Genomic DNA, 20,232 nt, shown 5'->3' with positions numbered 1-20,232 from the left:
TGTTCAATTTTTTTCTGTATTAAGAATAAATCATGTTTGTTTATTTTAAACATATTTAGTTATTTGAGTAGCGAATTATACAAACAGTAAATCTATGAATTAGGTATATTTAATTAAATAATTGAAATTGTATAAAAATACATTTATAATTAGTTTTAAAACTATGTTTACAACAGTTATTGTTAAATATTTAAATATATTTACTGTAATTATTAAAAACTAATTTAGTTATTGGCTCATTTGAGTAAATTAATAATTAAAATATCTAAATGATTGATCCATTATATAGTATTAATATGCCATACTTCTAAAAAAAAATTATTGTATTAAATAAAATGTATTCAATTTTGTGTGTGGTAATAATATTTCCGGTGGAAAACTGTTGAACAGGTTAATTCCAGCATTTATTTTTTGTATTCATAAATTAATTGAATCATCGCAGACAAGATTTGTTTTAAAAAACAAATTGGGGTTAAGCAAAAAAACGGTAAATTAGATGAAATATCTTTCTTAATTTTTATATTACAGGTATTATTTATACTATTGTTTTTTGTCACTTATATTTTATATTATATATTATTACTTATATTTCTTTTTTGACATAATATTTTGTTTTGAACTGTGACAAAATCCATAATTTAAAATATTTTTGTGCTTAAACTATCTTTAATGATAATTATTGTTACAGAAAAGATAAACTATTGCAATCAATCTCAATGATAAAATAAAGAACTCGAGGAGCTGTTCCAGAGACCGAACATCGCGAATGAAATCAAGAAAAGGATTGACCTGGGCAGAAGAGTGGCGGAGAGTTGCATGGCGGAGAGTGGGATCCATAGTCAGAACAACAATCGAAGATAACCCGGTCGGTAAGAGACCACTAGGAAGACCACGCTTGCGTTGGAAAACTGTGTACAAAGGGACGCGGGAAGCATTGAATCAGAGATACCATGGAGAGTAGCGGCAGAAGATAGAGATAGATGGAGAGAAATTTGTTTGGCGGTATGGTCTCAATGACCGTAAACCAATAAAAAAAAAAAATACCAATCTCAATGATATTACCTATCTAATTTTTAAAGTATAAGTTTTGATGATAATAATTTTAGTCGAGTTCTAGTAAATAAATAAATCATAATATTATGGTTTTAAATAAATTGTATCCATTTGTAGTGACACGGGATTTATTCTATTGTATAACCTCTTTCGGAGGAAAAAATACAATATACAATATACTACGTAACTATAATTATAAATTCAAACATATATATTTTGTATTGTACAATATTAAAAAAAATTTTATCAAAAATCAAATCTTTACTAGAATATTAAAAATCTTAAAAAAATATAATATATTACATCATTAAACAAAGAAGTATTATTTATTAACCAATTAATTACAATAACCAAAAATTACACACAAATATTAATTATCTATTTATACTCTATATCCTTAATAATTTATAGGTTGAATTATAGTCTCAAATAAAAAAATATGAAGTTAATATGATAGTTAAAAATTATAAATCGTTATAAATATCTAATTTATTTTGTATATATTATTCTTGTTTTGCGTTTTCTATCTCCATGGTGGGCGTTTATTATTCTCTTTACCAAGATTGTGTCGTCCCGGAATATACACTATTTGAAAACAAAACAAAAATTAGAATATAAATACTTATATATATATATATATATTTATGTACAGGTAATTAAAATTCCATATGACAGCGATATTCTCAAACCTATAGAAATACAAGAAAAATAATAATTTTAGATTTTAAAATTTCATAGAATTTCTCTACAGTACTTTTTCTATATTATATGCTTCAAAACAGCTATAACCTTTTCAGGTGATTTTCACTGATCATCATATATAAATTATATAATACAAGATTAAATAATTCAAAATTTAAATTATTTTGTAACCCACGTTGTTCCAAAATTTTAGTCGGTAAATGTTCATAGAATATAATTATTGTATATATTTAAAATGCGATAACTTAATCTCCCTTCGTAACTTCTTTCATTTACTGGCATCTTTTCATGATAAATTTTTTTTAATTTTTCACAGAACGCTTGGTTTCAGAGTCATACTTCTCGTTTCACATTTTTTCAAAAGCTATTTAGCATCAGAACCACAGTCCATTTTTGTAATTTCTACTTTTTAAACTTGACAATAAGTAACAACTTTTCGATCACTGCGAGTGCATACTGTTTTTAATATGTTCATATACAGTAGGATTTTTATCATTAAGAAGTAACCATTTGAAATAATATATGACTCTGTCAATCGAAAAGTATGATCATCAAAACATACGTTTAAATATTTTATTTAGTAAACCAAAATTCTTATAAATATATATATTCATATAACTATTTCAATGAATTTTTTTTGTTTGAAAAATATTCTTTTCTTAAAACATTTAATGCTTACATATTTTCTACATTACCAACTCAATAATTAGGTATTTAGACACTATATATTTTTTTTTTTTTTAATTTAAGTGTAATTTTTTATACTAATCGTTTTATATCATTATATGTATACATAATTAAAATATATGATACATGATTTATCATAAAATACATACTTGTTTTACGGCGATTGTTTTCAGGCGTATTCGACGTAGAAATCGAATTCTGCATGTCTAAAATAAGTTTTCCCAAATACGGACACCGCTCCGGATTTTTGATTATGAACTTTCGGCACATTGGGCACGTGCGTTTGGTAGATAACCAATCCTTGAGGCATTTGTAACAAAATACATGTTTGCATTCCAATACAGATGGCTATTAAAATGTTGAATAACAATAAAAGAAATTGTTTAGTTAGTGAAATTAAGTGTTTAATTTTTAAATATATTTCCATTAATCATTAGTCGAAAACGAGCAATTAAAATTTATATATTTCAAATATATAGTAGAGAGAAAACATTATATGTAAAACATGACGCATATAATAAGCATTTATAAATCAATTTGTACACATTTTACGTGTAATTAATTTAATTTCTGAGCTAAAAAAGTATTATTTATTAAAAATTACTAAATAATTATTTAAAAATTCCATTAGTGCACTTACTGAATTCCACTAACGACCTGCCAACTCGACAAATTTTTAAAAATAAAATGAATATTTTATGGGCTTACTATAGTGTAGTTGGTGTATACACTTTAAGTGTTTTCATTTTTCGATTTTATATTTAATTTTAGTTTTTAGAAAGTATTTTTTTTTACAGTTTATAAGAAAAATAAATGCTATAAAAAGATTAATACATGTCCTATCATAATATTTATATTACTTTCGAATATTATTTAATAAAAATATTTTCTGTTATAATATTAAACAAATTATGTAATAAAAAGAAAATCATTTTAAGTTATAATCTTAAAAATATTTTTGATTTTAAAATATGTTAAAATAGCGTGATAAATAATTATCATTGTAATGCATTTTGAACATTATGTTTAGTAATATGATTTTAACTAAAACCTACTCTAGTTTCGTAACCAAAAACAATCTGAATCTTACGATGGTTGCATTATAGATATCTTCTACACTCAAAGGTATCAATAAAATATATATATATATTGATTTTAACAGTAAACTTATTGGCCATAGTTATTAAGTTTTTAAAAATACAGCTATATATAGATGTTAAAGCTTCATTCCGTAGATCAAATACAAGCAGGGCTTAAAGTAGAGGGGATGCAAGGGAACTTAGTCCCCCTAATAACTTTCACAGCACTTTAAAGCGTCCCCTTTAACATTTCTCCAAAAAGTTTAATGAAATGCTCAACTTTTTATTAAAAATAATTGTACACAATAAAACAGTATGCTATAATGTTTTTTTAATATAATCAATTTAAATAAAAAAAAAAAAAAAACAGTTGAAATATTGGCTTTGCAATTTAATTGATGTCACTTGGTTAGGTTCTGCAAACAAAACTCACCTTTATTAAATATAAATTGTAAATTATATAATAATATATAATTTTAGTTATGTTTTTTAAATTTATTTTATACATATATATTAATTACTATCTGTTGTTTAACACAATAAGTAAGCAATTTACAAGTTTATATATTTTTACAGCACATAAATAGTTTTTGAAAAAAGATTGTTCACTAACAATATCTGATAACATTTATACCTATTTATAAATAATTATCTAGTAATTGTATGAAACTAATTGGAACGCTAAGAATGATGTACTAAGTCCCCTGCCCTTTTTTGTCACTTTATACCCTTTAACGTTTATGATTGGTTACAGTACATTGTACCTCCAATATTACACAATAAATGGCTACTTTATCAACGTTTTGATTCTGAGGAAACTAATGACATTTTATCGATATGTATTTATTGATGATTAGCAAGACAAATTTCATGCGTATCGGAAAAAAAAACAACACATACGAGTATAGGTACATCATTTTCTTTGACAACGTCTAATGAGCATACAGTGCCTATATTATAACGTCCATCCAAAAACAAGTTGTTGTAGATATATATTGTATAATGTAATAAATTAATGAATAATAACGTATTCAATCATACAACCATACGAATATTACACAATTGATTTTTTGTACGCGCATATAATAATGAGATATGGTTTGCACTTTTATGTTTTTTAATACATCCGTACGCAATTGTTAAACACATCGATAACAATCGTATTGCAATAATTTATTTCATTGGTACATGTTTAGTAATTTATGTTGCGGATCGCAGTTAAACGTCAACGTGCCTTTTTTAGCGCGCACGTGTCAACACGATTTGACTGCACACGTTCGAATCTAGATGTAATTTAGCGGTTTAAACGAGCACACACCGGTCGACCTTTTTTCAAAATCCGTATCGGTATCACAATTATAATTTTTCCTCTCCTTGTGGTCAATATTTTAAGTCGAATACACGGCATCCGAACCGTGCGCTAATAATTTATTTATCTTTCGCAATCGAATTGAAATGTCCGTCGGCGTGTTTTTCAACGATGTTTTTTATTTGAATTACTGCAGGACTGCCAGAACACGTGTATCTTGCAGCCGATGAGATACGTGCGGCTGTTCACATCACACGAGTTGTACAATGCGGCAAGTAGGTACGTATCCGCACGTCCGTCTACGTATAACGATATATGGTTACGGTCGTTCACGTAAAAATATGTGTAACACAAATCGCATGTAGTCCATAATTTTATAAAAACAACTACAGTCGAGGTCTTTTAAACCGCTTAATGCAACGATATAATGTATATCTTACTACTGAACTACAGGAGTTCTGAGAGTTATGCGGAGAACATGACGTTTACTTTTATTGGAGACAAAGTTTTCAGTTCAGTGTTTAACAACGCATTGGACTCGTTACGAATACCGCCTGGAATAAAACGCAATATAAATGTACATTTTATGCTGTTTATACCTATTTGTCCGACGAAAAAATCGTTAAAGACCCGGAAAAACACCTTGAATCCGTATTATAATATAATGGTGCACATAGGTCCATTAGGGTGGTCCTTAACTATAGACGAAAAAAAAAAAATCTATAAAAAATATATATATATATATATATATACAAAAATTAACTACACGTAATATTGAATCAATCGAACAAAGTCAACCCGTGTCTATTTGAACTTAAAGTTTGAACTTTTACAATTTTTCAAAATGTTTCAAGTTTTTATACTTATGTCATAAAGCATTAGTCAAATTTAAATTTATTATGGAATTAAATAAAACTACATTTAAGAAAATTTTTTTAATATCTTCAATTAATGGTGAGATATATTATATCTTAATATAAAATTTTTTTTTGACATTTCCGTGAATATTTTAAAAATTAATAATATTAACGTCATATTATATCTAAAATTAAATTTAGCATATGAAAATTGTATAATGAAGTTTAAACTGACAAAATAAATGTTTATAATTATAATATTTAATGACATAATATTATTGCAGTATTGATTTGTTATTATCAGGATACTTAATTTTATAATCTTTGATAATTTGAAGGAAATATTGTTTCTATTCTTCGGCTCTCGTTCATATACTGTTGTATTCTTCAATGATCTTTACTCCTCTTTTTGCTATATCATTAACAACATTAATATGGGGTATAATATTTGCTCCTTCATTATATGCAGGATTGTTAATCTATTCTTTTGGTTCATCGTGTAAAGAATGTTTATCAATTCCGAAACGTTCAAAAAATATTTTTGTATTGTTCGTTACAAAATTACTCAAATCCTTTGTAACTAAAGACGACACTTCATGAGGTTTAATTGATAGTTTTTTCATTATTTCAACTGAGCCATCATTTGAAGTTAAAGCTTGAACCATCTTTTTTTTTAAATCGGCAAATACATTATTATCGAAAAATAAAAAATTTATTGTTTTATTAGACAAATACCATAAATGTCTACAGAATTTCATCAGAACTATTTTAGAAACATCTATGTCATAGTAGTTATATACATCTTTAATAAAATTAAAATTTTGGTATGGTGCTGTAGCAACATGTGGAACCCCAAACAGTGACGGTGCTAGAGTTTGCGAGACCCTGGGCAAAATAAATGTTGGGTCTTATAATTTAGGTCTTATTATATTAGGTCTTTAAATATTTTAAATTCAGTTAAATTAGAACCACGGGGTCTTAATTATACGTAATTATATGTAATTCAAGGCACGGGGCCATGGACAACTGTCCCTATTGCCCACTCCCTCGCGCCATCCCTGGCCCCAAACCATGCTTTCGCGTAAATACGAATCAAAAATATACATATGTCCCTTATCCCATTTTCCTCTTTTATATTAAAATGAAACTGATCTTTAAATAATTATATTTTTAATGAATATAATGCTTTTGTCATCCACCTAGCATGATGAATAGCACCCGGTGTTTTTATAGTGATTTCATCAGATGGGCATCCTCCGAGAAAAATTAATATTAATTCTATTAACTCTTATATTTATCTTTAGGATATATATGATAACAAATGATTTTTTTAAACATTTTTAAAAAACAAAATATTAATGTGTCATAGTAAAAATGATTACTTATCATATTTATTTTGCATGAGCAATGTCAAATAAATCGTTCGATTTTGAGGTGAAAACGATTTCTTTTTTAATTTGACATTTAGTTCTTTTTGTTGAATTATTTTGAATTGTTCTCTATTCATGATATAATTTTTCAAGCTTAGATATATAATGCTGAATTTCTTGTACAGGAATTCTTACCTTTTCCCAAAATATTATTATTTCACATATAGCGAGACGAGTACTTTCACGTATGTTTAATTTAACAACTCGTAAATTGTAGAAAAAAATTAATAATGTCTGTTTAATGGACGGAAATGTACCACCAGTAATATGACTGCATTCTCTAGACTAGAAAATTTGTGTTATTATTTACGACAATTATCAGCAATACGATAAGAACTGATATAAATAATACCCATAAAAGTTGTTGTGATTTATAAAAATAGCTTTTGAAGATATGAAAAAAATTAAAGACAAAGTTATAAATAAGTAAAAAATACGAATTGTAATATACATATACGTTATAATATTGAAAAATATCGAAAATACGGTTTCTTAAAGACTCAAGTTAATAAATCTCACCAACAGTTGAAGATATGAGGATTGGCACTTGAAGTATTAGATAACTTTTTAAAGCAAGCGCAATTAAAATAATAATGGATGAGGTTAAAAAATATAAATTACCGATTGTAGCGCTTCAGAAAATGGCAGCGTGAAGTCAAATGATACGACCATATCCTACAGTAGAGACACGAATTCGACGTGAGATTTCTAATCAATGAGTCATTACTGTCAAAGGTCATTAGGTTCGAAGCGATAGATGTACGACTATGCTTCATACGATTGTCGATGCCAAACTATGATCTTATAATAATCAACTGCTCGCACCAACGGAAGAAAAAGAGGTTGAAGTTAAAAACGTATTCTATGAAAGTCTCGAGCGAGTATATGATACACTCCCTTGACATAGTGTAAAAGTTGTAATGGGTGATATGAATGTAAAATTAGGGCAAGAATAAGGCTATAGGCCAACAATTAGTAAAGAAAGCTTACACAGTATTTCAAACGATAACGGAAAAAGACTCATAAACTTCGCAGCATCTAGAAACATTGTTATCAGCAGTACTTATTTCCCAAGAAAATATATATACAAGCAAACATGTGTATCACTTGATGGAAGAACCAATAATCCGATCGACCATATAGCGATCGATAAAGAACACCAATCATGGACAAAAAACATCTATAGTTTCAGAAGAGCAGACGGTGATACGGACCACTATTTATTGGTGGCTTCCTTAACGAAAAAGTTCTCAATCAACTGGAGGGTGAGTAAAAACAAAAATAAAATAGTCTCTAAATATGGAAAAAACCAAAGACCCAATAGAAATAAATAAATATAGGGACATCATATCGGAGGAGATCAGAAGAGTGAATAACCAGCCATATGACGCAGATGACAGTCAGAAAACAAGATGGAAAAACATAAAAGGTACAACTGAAGTAGCTCCAAAGGATCTAAGAACAAATGGTATAGGTATAAAAAAGAAACACTGGTTTAATGACGAATGCCAAAGGGCAGTATTGAAACGTAATGAGGCGAGAAAAAATATGTTACAGAATACTACTCCCGAATCCATAGAGGAATATAAGCTCAGGAAGACACTAGTAAACAAACCTGGTCCATACTGTATTCACATAAATAGCATTAATTACTATTGAAATAATGAAAATGACGAGGATAAAATTATACTGCACATCATTAACATTTAATAAATTACGTACATGAGATAAGAACTCGAAGAAATTACAATTCGAAATAAAACGTATTTTTATTCGACAAAAATATCTTCAACAATATATTATTTAATAGTTTTAAATATGTATACAGCCAGACGTGCAAATAAGATTTACATTTGAAAATTATTATTCTTTATCCAAGTGCGGATTCTCTTGAGTGCTGTTAAATTTAAGAGCAGACGATTTTTATACTACATCGCACACGCGGTAATACGCAGTAACAGCAGTGCTATATTGGAGATTATACGCGAGTATACATGGCAAATAAAACTTTTATTTTGAGCGAAAACAGCCTTTACATAAATAAAATTATTTTAGACAATATGGGGCTTCGTGTAGGTCGTATATACAGCGGTAAATAGATTATTCATTGGCGTCTTATTTTGTTTCGTCAAAGATGACCATAAAGACATGACATTTAAAATGCAAATAATGATTGGAATTTAAAAGAAACAATTTTTTTTTTCTTATAATACAAGATTTTTATCAAACCAATATCTTTAGTTCATCAGAAATACCATGTTTTTAATAAAAATTGATTTTTAGAAAACAAAATACCTGATACTCATATAAAAATTATTTAGAAAAAATAAAAATACAACAAACTTGATTTATATAGTTAAATAATTCGTAGTATATGTAATACAAGTATTTGGAAATTATTAATCCATCATTAAATGGTATTACCTACTATTACTTTATAATTACGGTTGTCTATTGATTATACATGTATAGGCTATCATACAGATTAAACATAAACTAATTTTTAATTGTTTTATATAATTTTTTTAATGCTAGAAAATATATGTTTATATTACATATTAAAAAAGAAAATATTTTTTCTATAGTAAATAAAAAACACTAGCTTTTTTTATAGCCAAGGCCAACGAGAGGATAGGGCAGGGAGGACTAGAGTTTTAGGGCTCGAACCTCTGGAGGGCCCATCGCCTCAGCCTTTTATTCGAAATTATTTTATAACCACAATCGCTGTAACATAAGATGCAAATTTGAATTTTTTTATTGTACTAAATTATGTACAAGTAGTACTCGTATATCTTAGCTAAACAATTGTTTATAAAAGGATCCTGGAATCTATCAACCCTGGGGTCCTCAAAAGTTCTCCAATGGTCCGGTGTGTAGTTAACATTAACCCATAAAGAATATTATATATTATAATGGTAAACTGACAGACGAATAAATTGTGTAATTCTAATTTCCTAATGTGATAAAACATTGACAAATAATAAAAGTGAATTCATATTTATAACTTACCTTTTTAAATGTATCTAAACAAATTGAACAAGTAAAATCACTGTCTAAAATTTTACCAACCATTTTTTTTTCAATTTCCAATGTATCTGAAAATAAAATTATTAATGTAAAACAGCTATGAGAATACTAGAAACAATAAGGAAAAAAACTAATAAATATGTCGAAAACAACTTATAGTTATATCCAGGGGTGGGAAATCGGGAATCTTCCCGATGAGCCGGTCCTTGTTTGGGCCGCTCTATATTATTCATATATAATTCCCAAAAAAAAAGTTTTATTTAATAAAATAAATAAATATCATTAAAAAAATAATTATATATTTAAAGATGCATTATGATCAAACTTCAAGTTCAAGTTGGAACTGATTAATCATGTAACTTACCCAAAACTATTATAGCTTTAATTATAGTAAAGTTATCGTAGATTTTACTAATTTAGGGATGAAACTAAACAAATTTTGAAATTGATGCAAAATAAAACATTTTTTGGGAGGGGGCAGGGCTAAAACAGTTGAATTTGTGATTCATGGGCCAGTTATAAATAAACCGTTATTTCATATTTTCTGGGCCGAAAATAATTGTCAATCCGACCCTGGTTATATCCAAAAATTGTTGTAAAATATTGCATCGAATTTTAATAGTTACAAAGTTTTATAAAAATGAATGATTATTATACTTTTTATACTTTTGAAAGTAGCCCAGTTTTACAACTCTTACAGTTTTCACGGTACATTATAATAATTTATATTTCGATACATCCATACATAATATTTAATCAAAATTGTTCAATCAAATACTAATTGATAGATATGGCGATTGATCACATTTTGTGTGGCTTGATTTGCAAATGTTATATTTTCAATAAAAAAATTAACAGACAAATTTTTAAGATGTTGAAACATATTTTATTTTTCACATACTTAATAAAAATAAATATAAAGTTGATTTTATTAATGTGTATAGAATATTATAAATTATTTAAGATCTAAAAAAATCTTCAGATATAGGACACATGACTCGACACCATCTGATTTTAATACTAACAATATCAAATATTATGTTATTCATGATTTGTGTGTATGTACAAGTGTTTATTAAAATATTGTACTGTTTAAATGTATGTAGTTGAAAAATACATGTTATATCAATATATAACATATATATATGTCCATTGATTATAGATAGTACTATCTATAATCAATGATATGTCTTATACATTTTTATTCGTCAATTTAGGTTTTATTTTTTCGTTTATTTTTCTCAATACAACACAATAGTACCATGGTACTGGTACTTTATTGTAATTCAATTTCAGTTAGTTCCAGTGTCCTCCAAGGCGATCATTTATCGCCTACTTTATTTCTTATTTTTATAAATGATGGATCCTTAGAAAGAAAAAATTCAAATTTACTACTATTTGCTAATGACGCAAAAATTTCAAAACCATTAATTATATATCAGACACAATCCTTTTACAAAATGATTTAAATTGTTTTCATGAATGGTATGCAATAGTATGAAACTGAATATTAATAAATACTGTGCTGTAATTTAATTTTCTAATAAAAAAACTAATGTACTATATAACTATATTTTATTAAATTCTGTCATCCATCGTGTTTATATTATAAATGATTTAGGCGTTTATCTTAACGTAAAATTAAATTTTAATAATCATATTGATAAAATAAGAAATAAATTAATATCAAAATTAGGTTTTTTAAAGTGCAGCTGTTCAGAATTTAGTAACGCATATGCTCTAGTAAATAATTATAATCAGGGCTCGGAAATTCTAGCAAATGCATATTTTTCTTGGTTCATCCTAGAACGTCCAAAGCAAGATACAAATATGTTTCAAACTATTTGGATATCATACACAAAATTTAATTTTGCCATTTTTTGCATATTTACGGGTTTTATTGCTCTTTTGCTAATTGAGGGTTTATAGTGCTATTTCTGGGTGTATTTTCACATAATACATTTTTCATCGACAATTTGATGTACTATTAGTTAGTAACTAAATACAATCATTTAATTATAAGTAAACTTTTACAAATATATTTAATTAATTTAACATTTTTGTTAAGTTTATAATTCAATCAGTCCAAACGTCTACATACCCAAATATTTGTAAAATTACATTTAATTTTTTTTTCTAATAAATTTATAATTTTTTCAACATAAATGCATATTTTTTTATTTTTTTTTTTTGCTATTTATAGCGCATATTTTAGAGTTTTTAAGTGCATATTTAAGAGCTTAAAAATAACATTTTTAGTGCTACAACTTCCGAGCCTTGATTAAAATTCATTGGTGCGTTCAAACCTAGAATATGTTTCCTTTATTTGGTATCCTAATCGAATTACACTAACACAACAATAGGAATCAATCTCTCTTTCCTACGTTTAATTTCTCACAAATGTAATATTTAAACACCTTCTCATTCATCATATGATGGCGAATAAGGTTATTTTTCAATATTTCAACTCTAAAAACTAGAAGAAATTACTTTAATACAATATATCTATAAAAATTAATACATAATAAGGTACATTGCTCTCATTTACTAGAAAAAAATAAATTATAAAAACTCAGATATAAAGACTCATTTTTTATTGATGATATTAAAGCCAATTATTTATTTTCTTCTCCAGCTAATATTTTAATAATGGCTGTAAATAGTATTAGTTAAGATTTATATTTTTGTTCAATAAATTATATAAGCTAGGTGTTGAATTTATAAACATTGTCATTAATATTTATATAAAATCAGATTACTTTTGATTATTAAGTACTTGAAAGAGTACTAGTTTATGTCTCTAAATTATATATAATGTTCTATCGATAAGGTTATGAATTTTGAATATTATTTAATTGATTATCATACTAATATGTGGATTATTTTTATATATTTTTTGTATGTGTTATTATTATGTACTCGTATTTATTATTGTGTTTTAATTTAGTATACTGATGTGTAACCAGGCCTGTCGTAAGACTTTTTCCACCTTAAAGCGAAAATTTTTTGATCACTCTTTATTACAAATATTACAAATCGGAATTATAATATGTTGTAATAATTTACAGTCACATTGAGCTGGTAGAGCTACGATAATAGTAAAGATGCATAACAGTAATTATTGTCGTATGCAGGGCCGGCTTTAGGTCTTTCAGCGCTCAGTGTAAGAATTATTTTAGCAATCCTTCATCTTAAACGACAAACATATAACTTAAACAGTCAGAATTTTGATAGCTGGAGTGGCTTCATTAAACATATTATAACTTAATATTTAGCATGTATAATCATAAATGCTCAAAATAATTGTTCAAACGTGCATATTTGCCACATATTTATAAATCATTCAGAGAACAAACATAATAATACTTGTAATAATGTAAGAATAGTTTATAGAACTGTAATTGTACCTAAAAGCGCGACCAATCCTTACATGTTGATGAATAATAAATAATGATAATTATAATAATAATCAAATCTATATTGAATCACATAATGATTTTTTTTTTTTTATTCATAGTAGATAGTTTGCGTCGCCAACGATTGATCAAATTTAATTCTAATGTTAAGGCCTCTCACGCGCCCTTCCGATTTTGGCGCCCTGTGCCGTCGAACGCGTCGATCGTATTTAAAGCCGGCCCTGGTTGTATATTGTCGATATTAAATTTTGCTACTTTAATTTCTTTAAAATTGTATGCTACCCTAAAGCAATGCATAACTTGCTTGTACTCTAGCGACGGGCTTGTTAGAACGTTAGTCACATACGTTTGCTGCTGTAATTGTTTTTTGTTTGTAAAGGGGAAACTAACTCCGTATAACTATAAATAAATAGCATTCGCCCTAAAATAATTAATAAACCTATACAAGTGTTATATATTGTACGTAAGCATAATACAATAATATAACACGTACAAGAAAAAGCAAGCTTATTAAAATACTAGTGTACTTACTATGTCATTTTTGTTTATCCATTATTAATATACAATTTAAAAATATTTCAAAATAAAATGTTCAATGATCATTTATTAAATGAATATTATATAGTATAGTATAGTTAATAGTAAGTGATTAATGTATACAAAAAAAATAACATTATCACCATGGTCGGCGGAAGGCGTGCGGGGCAGGGCCGGCGGAAATGGGGGTATGGTGAGTTGTCGCCCCCCCCCCCCCTGTTGCATTTTTTGTAATTATCAGTCGGCAATTTCAGGGAGCCGTTGTCCGTTAGAAATTATACTTTTTGAAAAAAAAATATAGATATATATATATATATATATATTTAATATAGGAACGGGTCCCGGCAGTCGGCAGTTGAGAATTTACCGATTTAGAAATCTAAATACTGCCGACTGATATTGTCGGCTAAGGAGTATGGACCTGTATTATAATACTATAACATATAACTGAAGATATAAAAAACGCTTTTACGCTATTTCCTCCTAGTTCTGATATATCAAAAGTAAGCGGTTATGATGGAAGTTTGTGTGAAGTTAATATATTGAGACAAAAAACAGATGATTGTAAAACACTAAATGAAATTATAGATATAAGTAATAAACTAAAACTATTATACCAACAGCTAATTATTTATATAGACTTGCATTCACATCACCAGTTTCTGCTGCGTCTAACGAAAGGGTATTTAGTTTTCTTAAATTGATAAAAAAAAGAAAAAAAAAGAACAACCATGCGTTTGAACAACTTACTTATACTCAACACTTCTAAGGATATACTCGACAATGATAAAAAATTGGGCAACTTTAAAAGAACGCTGTATAATTGTATAAATTTTGTTGGAAGTAGGTATTTTAAATAGGTATATATATATATATATATATATTTTTTTTTATAAGTTAATAATATGTATGATTATTTATATTTTACTTAATTATTTATGACTAATTGTTATGAATGTTTTTTTATTTTATTAGCTTTTACATTTTCAATTTATAATAAATTAATTAATTAATAAGTAATTAAACGTGTAACATGGCAGTGTAATAAACGTTTTTTATACAAAATATTAAGTATTAAATTTGTTTATAATACATAATAAATAATTATATTTTATACTTCAGGTAATCTGGTAATTTTTTTTTGTTAAATATGATGTGCTGCCATCTGCCGTCTACTAAATTAAAAAATTCTTATTATTTACTTAATTTTTTGAGGTATTGACAAACACTGATTGATTTATATTCGTACATGACTTTTTTTTAGATCTCAAAATAGTTCTGACAGCCTTGTATCTTTACATCTATATGAAATACAAGTAACAAATATTTTAACTATGTATAAAATGGTTTAAAATGTTTTAGTTCTATATTTTGTTTTTATTTTAACTATTTTACTTCACCTTAACACAGCAAAACCAGGAATTTTTATACTTCACGTAGTTTTTTTTTTTTTAGAAATTATGAGTCGGTATAAATTGAATTTCAGTCGGCAATACTTGATCTCATACCCCCCCCCCCCCCCGGACAAAATTGTATAACGCCGGCCCTGCGTGGGGGGCTGTGCATTTACACAAAACGGTAATATTTCAGGGGCAAAAATATGGCCGAGGTGATTCTCAATACTTATAGTTTTAAAAACTTTAAATTTTAAATTTTTCACGGCATTATAAACAGATAAACAGAAAATAACAGATTTCGCAAATTCCAAGGCAAGAAAAGTTTCAATAATAGTTAGAATTACTATTTTTATAATGTAAATAAAAATTACATGAATATACTATGTAAATAAAATAAATATACTCTAAGTAACTTTCATTTCTATTTTTTAGTATAATTATGAACATATAACTGAGATAATTTACTCATTCACACATACATATTATTTTTGCAGCGAACATACATAAAAAAAACAAATCATGGGTCATATTCATGTGTGTTGTAATTTTTAAAATTATTTTCCATAAATTATTTTAATTATTTCTAAATTATCTCATAATAATTAAGGTAATTACAATTTGTTAAGTTACATAAGACCTAAATATTTATATAATTGTTGTGAAATCCTTAAATTATTTATTCATGAACAAAAAATAATTGACGTTAGGACAGCATTTTAATAAATTGGTACAGGGTGGCTAAATTATTAACGCCGACCTTGATAATCACTGCGAATAGGTAGATAGTAAACTAGTAGATAGAAACGCTATTAAAATAAATCATGTTATTTTCACGTGAATTGAAATTATAAACAATAATTAAAAATACTTTTTATCACTATAATATTGTTAATTTTACATACTCAAGAAAATCATAAATCTATAAAAATAATTGTGCGAACACTTTATCCAAATAGTTATTTTACATCTGCATTGATGGGAAAAACCTAATTTGTGCTATTTACTAATCAATTAATTAAAATTGTTATTGTAATCAATAATAATCACAACAAAAATGAATATTTAAAGCCTATCGCGCAATTTTACCGATATATAATGATATTTAATGTCGATTCAAATTCAACACTCACCAAACCAATATAACCAATTTAATCTAGTCTATTAGTGGCAGGTACGTAATTTATTTAAAATTTTTTTCGCTCAAAAATATGTTCCACTGTCCATTCATGTATGTTGTGCACAGAAAAAAGTTAATAAGTTAATAATAAGAAAGTTATCGAACATGAATTTATATGTTGTATGTTCCCGCGAGAGACGATCAAAATAAATGCGTAACAATCAAAAGTTAGGTAAAATATAGGTAATGCGATGATAAATAAGTACTTAAAAACATAATAACAGCGGTCAGCTTACCGAATCACACTTTCGGCCTGCTTACACCTAAGTAACATAAAACTTAAGAGAACGTCGCATGTGATGTCTCCGTCTGACACACGTCAAAATAGTGAATTTGCATTCATCAGTTCAACTGTAGTCAGTGGTTTATTGGAGGGTATACGGGGGTACACGGCGTACCCAATACGCTAATTTTTGTCCATGGCGTATAACTCATAAGAAATTAATGATGCACGGATATACGACCATATCTAGCGTTTACAAGCCCATATTTGGGGGGGGGGGGGTGGTAGGCACATGCCCAAGGGCGTCAAGTCTCAGGGGCAGCAAAATATTTTGGTAAAATTAATTTTAAAATGGATGTACCCAATGAAAAAAAAAGAAAATAGTATGTTTTATTATGTTATAATTTGTAAATTATAAAAAATGAAAATTTTATGTTTTATTATGTTATAGTTTTTTAATTAAAAAAAGTATTACATGATTTTCATTTATAAGTTATATTTTAATATTATAGAATCTCGATTATGGACGAAATAATAAGTGTTGTATTATTATTATTTATTTTTGAGGGGGAGGCATAAATGATATGCCCGGAGGTGTCAAATTTTTAAATACGGCCCTGAGCGTATAGCTTGTAATTGGACAAATATAAATAATACAACTAGTACAACAAATTTATGATGTGAGTCGGTATCGGATATATTATTATTATTTTATATTTTTTTTTAATGAAAAATTCAAATTTGCTATCATTTAACAATAAATTTTTGTTATCAAACAGTACATACAACAGTATGTTATACTGTTGAATATTGAAAATAATTAAGGTTATGTAGTTCATGAGCGAGTTTTTTTTTTTTTGTTCCTATCTTATGATAGTTAGGTACTACACGAAATAAGGCGTATACCCATGATTTATTTTAGCAATACATTTACCTATAGTATTTAAAGTAAGGTAAGACTGTAAAGTAGGACTGTAGTGAATAGTATTATTAAATAATGACCTATAATAATACTGTAAGGGAAGAACATTATCTGTGTTTTGTCGATCGGTTTTTTACATTATAATTTTACTCTAATGTTAAAGCTACATTTGAACTACTGAACGCAAATCTGTTATGTTATACGTCAGACGAAGACAACACATGCGGGTGTGGCGTCCGCTTAATCGGTTCAAGTAAATCAACATTATCCACTAAACGATTGGAACGATAAAATTACGACAACATTATTTGTTGAATCAAAAAATGTAGGTTAAGATTTAGATTGCAAAAATATTAAGTTGAAGGCTTGAAAATGTCATTGCATCAAATGTTTCAATGTAACTTCGACTCACTAAGTAATAGTTTGTAGATTGTAGGTAGGATGTTTTGTCAAAAATAAGTTAAGTTCGTTTTCGTCGTGGAAATATAAATATATGAGTGTGTAAGACTCAAATAAGAGTGGCGTGAACATGCAGCCATTTTCGTTATAGCTACAAGTCAGATCGTTTTATTATACAATATGAATAATAATAATAATGTACCGATGTGTTAAGTGAAACGAGTAAAATTATCGTCGAAATAGGTCGATTACAGTAATAATAATTTACTTACTTATAATTGACTTACTTGAATCTTTTGGTGAGTCTGTCGAACGTTTCCGATTTGTGCCGGACATGTTCGGTTAATGGTTATGAATTATAGCCCAGCCCGACAGTAATGTAATCTTAGTAAAATCCATAAAAATAATAGTAGGTAGGTATGTAACACTCCGTATTTTCGGTACACGACAAAAATTCGGTCGACGGAACTGACGGTTGTAACGGATGATTATGTGCGCGCAATCGATGATGGCAAAGGGAGCATTTTGTGGGGAAATTTATAAGTAATATAATTATAAATATTACAGCACCTAGATAACGAGCAGCGTGTACCGCTTTATCGTTTGTATTGCACGTTCGCAATTATAATTAAAATATGTAAATGCAAGTCGGTATAAGACTAAGCGATTAAACAAAATTATTGGTTAAGTAGGTGTAGCCGTACAAAGTTTGAATGCGATTATATTTTCCAAAACCGTTTGCGTTATGATTTTTCCGTGAAGCTGACCAACGTCAACAAAATTGTTATTATGAATATATTAACATCATAAATATTATACCTGATTCAATAAATCTTACTTTTCTATATCGCAATTTTTTTTTCTCGAATTTTTGTAATGATATTCATATTACGCTAGAAAATTCCATAATAATATCATCAACAATTAAACCGAAGAAAACATAATACAGTCATAATTATAACTGTACCCCGTACTATATTATATTAATTTATAAATTAATTAATAATGCAACATTATAAAATTGTCTGATATCCATTTTATGCATGTATACATAATAACTGTCATAACAAAATATGTGAAAAACAATAATGTATTTCGTATTTATTTCATAATGTTAAATAAACAATAACAATAAAATGGAACAACAAGTCAAAATGACAATGCTATAAATACATACCTTTTTTCGATATCACAGCCAATTTGCCTCCAACAACGAATCTGTCTTGGACAGAATACACAGTCTTCTCTTGCAACTTGACGAGTATTAACATAAATTACTGTCTGTTTTTATTTCTTGTTGTGATGTGTTAAGTTCATTGCCGTCCTGAGGGCAGGACAAACGGGGCATTTGTCCAGGACCTTGCGTTTTAATGCCGGCAGTACACATTCGTCGAGACAGTCTCTGCAAGAATTCATGCTTGACGAAGAAGCAAGAGTGCATGCAGTACATTCTCGACTTACCTCAGGTTACAGACACGACTGGCACTTCGTTTCCTTTGACCCGGGCGCAAATATACCACCTTCCAACCGAGCACCGTCGAAGCGATGCAGGGCGACACGAACGCGTTTAATTCACTCTCGCGCCATGTCTCGGCGAATGTGTATTGCCAGCATAAGTTATCTACATTAGCATGATATTTTATATTATGTACGCATAATTGTATGCATTGTGCAATAAGAAAAATAAAAATAATTTTATAGAATTTTAACCGAATCTAGATTGATTAAAGAAAATATCGATGATTGTTTGAAATTACCATAGTAGATGATAAATATAATTATAAAACATACATATTGTCAGGTGCTTTAATATTTACTGTTGACTGTATGGGTAATTTTGGTGTATTTTTAATGTAAATATTTATTTCTCAGTATGACTATTAAGTCCCAATAACGACGACTTATATTATCTGTATACTTATATTATCCATGTAAGGTGTAGGTAATCAGAGCATACTCCAATGTTTTTATTTTTTTTATTTATAGCCTCATCAACTAAGATTATTGACTTTGAATA

The 20,232-nt window shown here is 27.7% G+C and overlaps 1 protein-coding gene across 2 annotated transcripts; it reads right to left on the bottom strand.

The window, feature by feature from the left end:
- Window positions 1–1,564: 1,564 nt before the first annotated feature.
- On the bottom strand, window positions 1,565–18,665 carry LOC112688721 (E3 ubiquitin-protein ligase RNF185-like). 2 transcript variants are annotated; one of them, XM_025562056.1, is made up of 4 exons: window positions 18,488–18,665; window positions 10,127–10,212; window positions 2,592–2,790; window positions 1,565–1,638 (listed from the first exon to the last, which is right to left on the bottom strand). In XM_025562056.1, the coding sequence occupies exons 1-4, from the start codon at window positions 18,549–18,551 to the stop codon at window positions 1,577–1,579; spliced, it is 411 nt and encodes a 136-aa protein (XP_025417841.1). In that variant the 5' UTR covers window positions 18,552–18,665; the 3' UTR covers window positions 1,565–1,576. The 2 variants fall into 2 exon arrangements, with proteins under 2 accessions (XP_025417841.1, XP_025417843.1); XM_025562058.1 differs by having other exon boundaries at window positions 18,503–18,665.
- Window positions 18,666–20,232: the final 1,567 nt, after the last annotated feature.

Source organism: Sipha flava, unplaced genomic scaffold (assembly GCF_003268045.1).
Source record: "Sipha flava isolate LNK unplaced genomic scaffold, YSA_version1 3_pilon_pilon, whole genome shotgun sequence".
NCBI classification, from domain to species: Eukaryota; Metazoa; Arthropoda; class Insecta; order Hemiptera; family Aphididae; genus Sipha; species Sipha flava.
The sequence above is the reverse complement of the archived record's forward strand: the minus strand, read 5'-3'. Positions and strand labels throughout refer to the sequence as shown.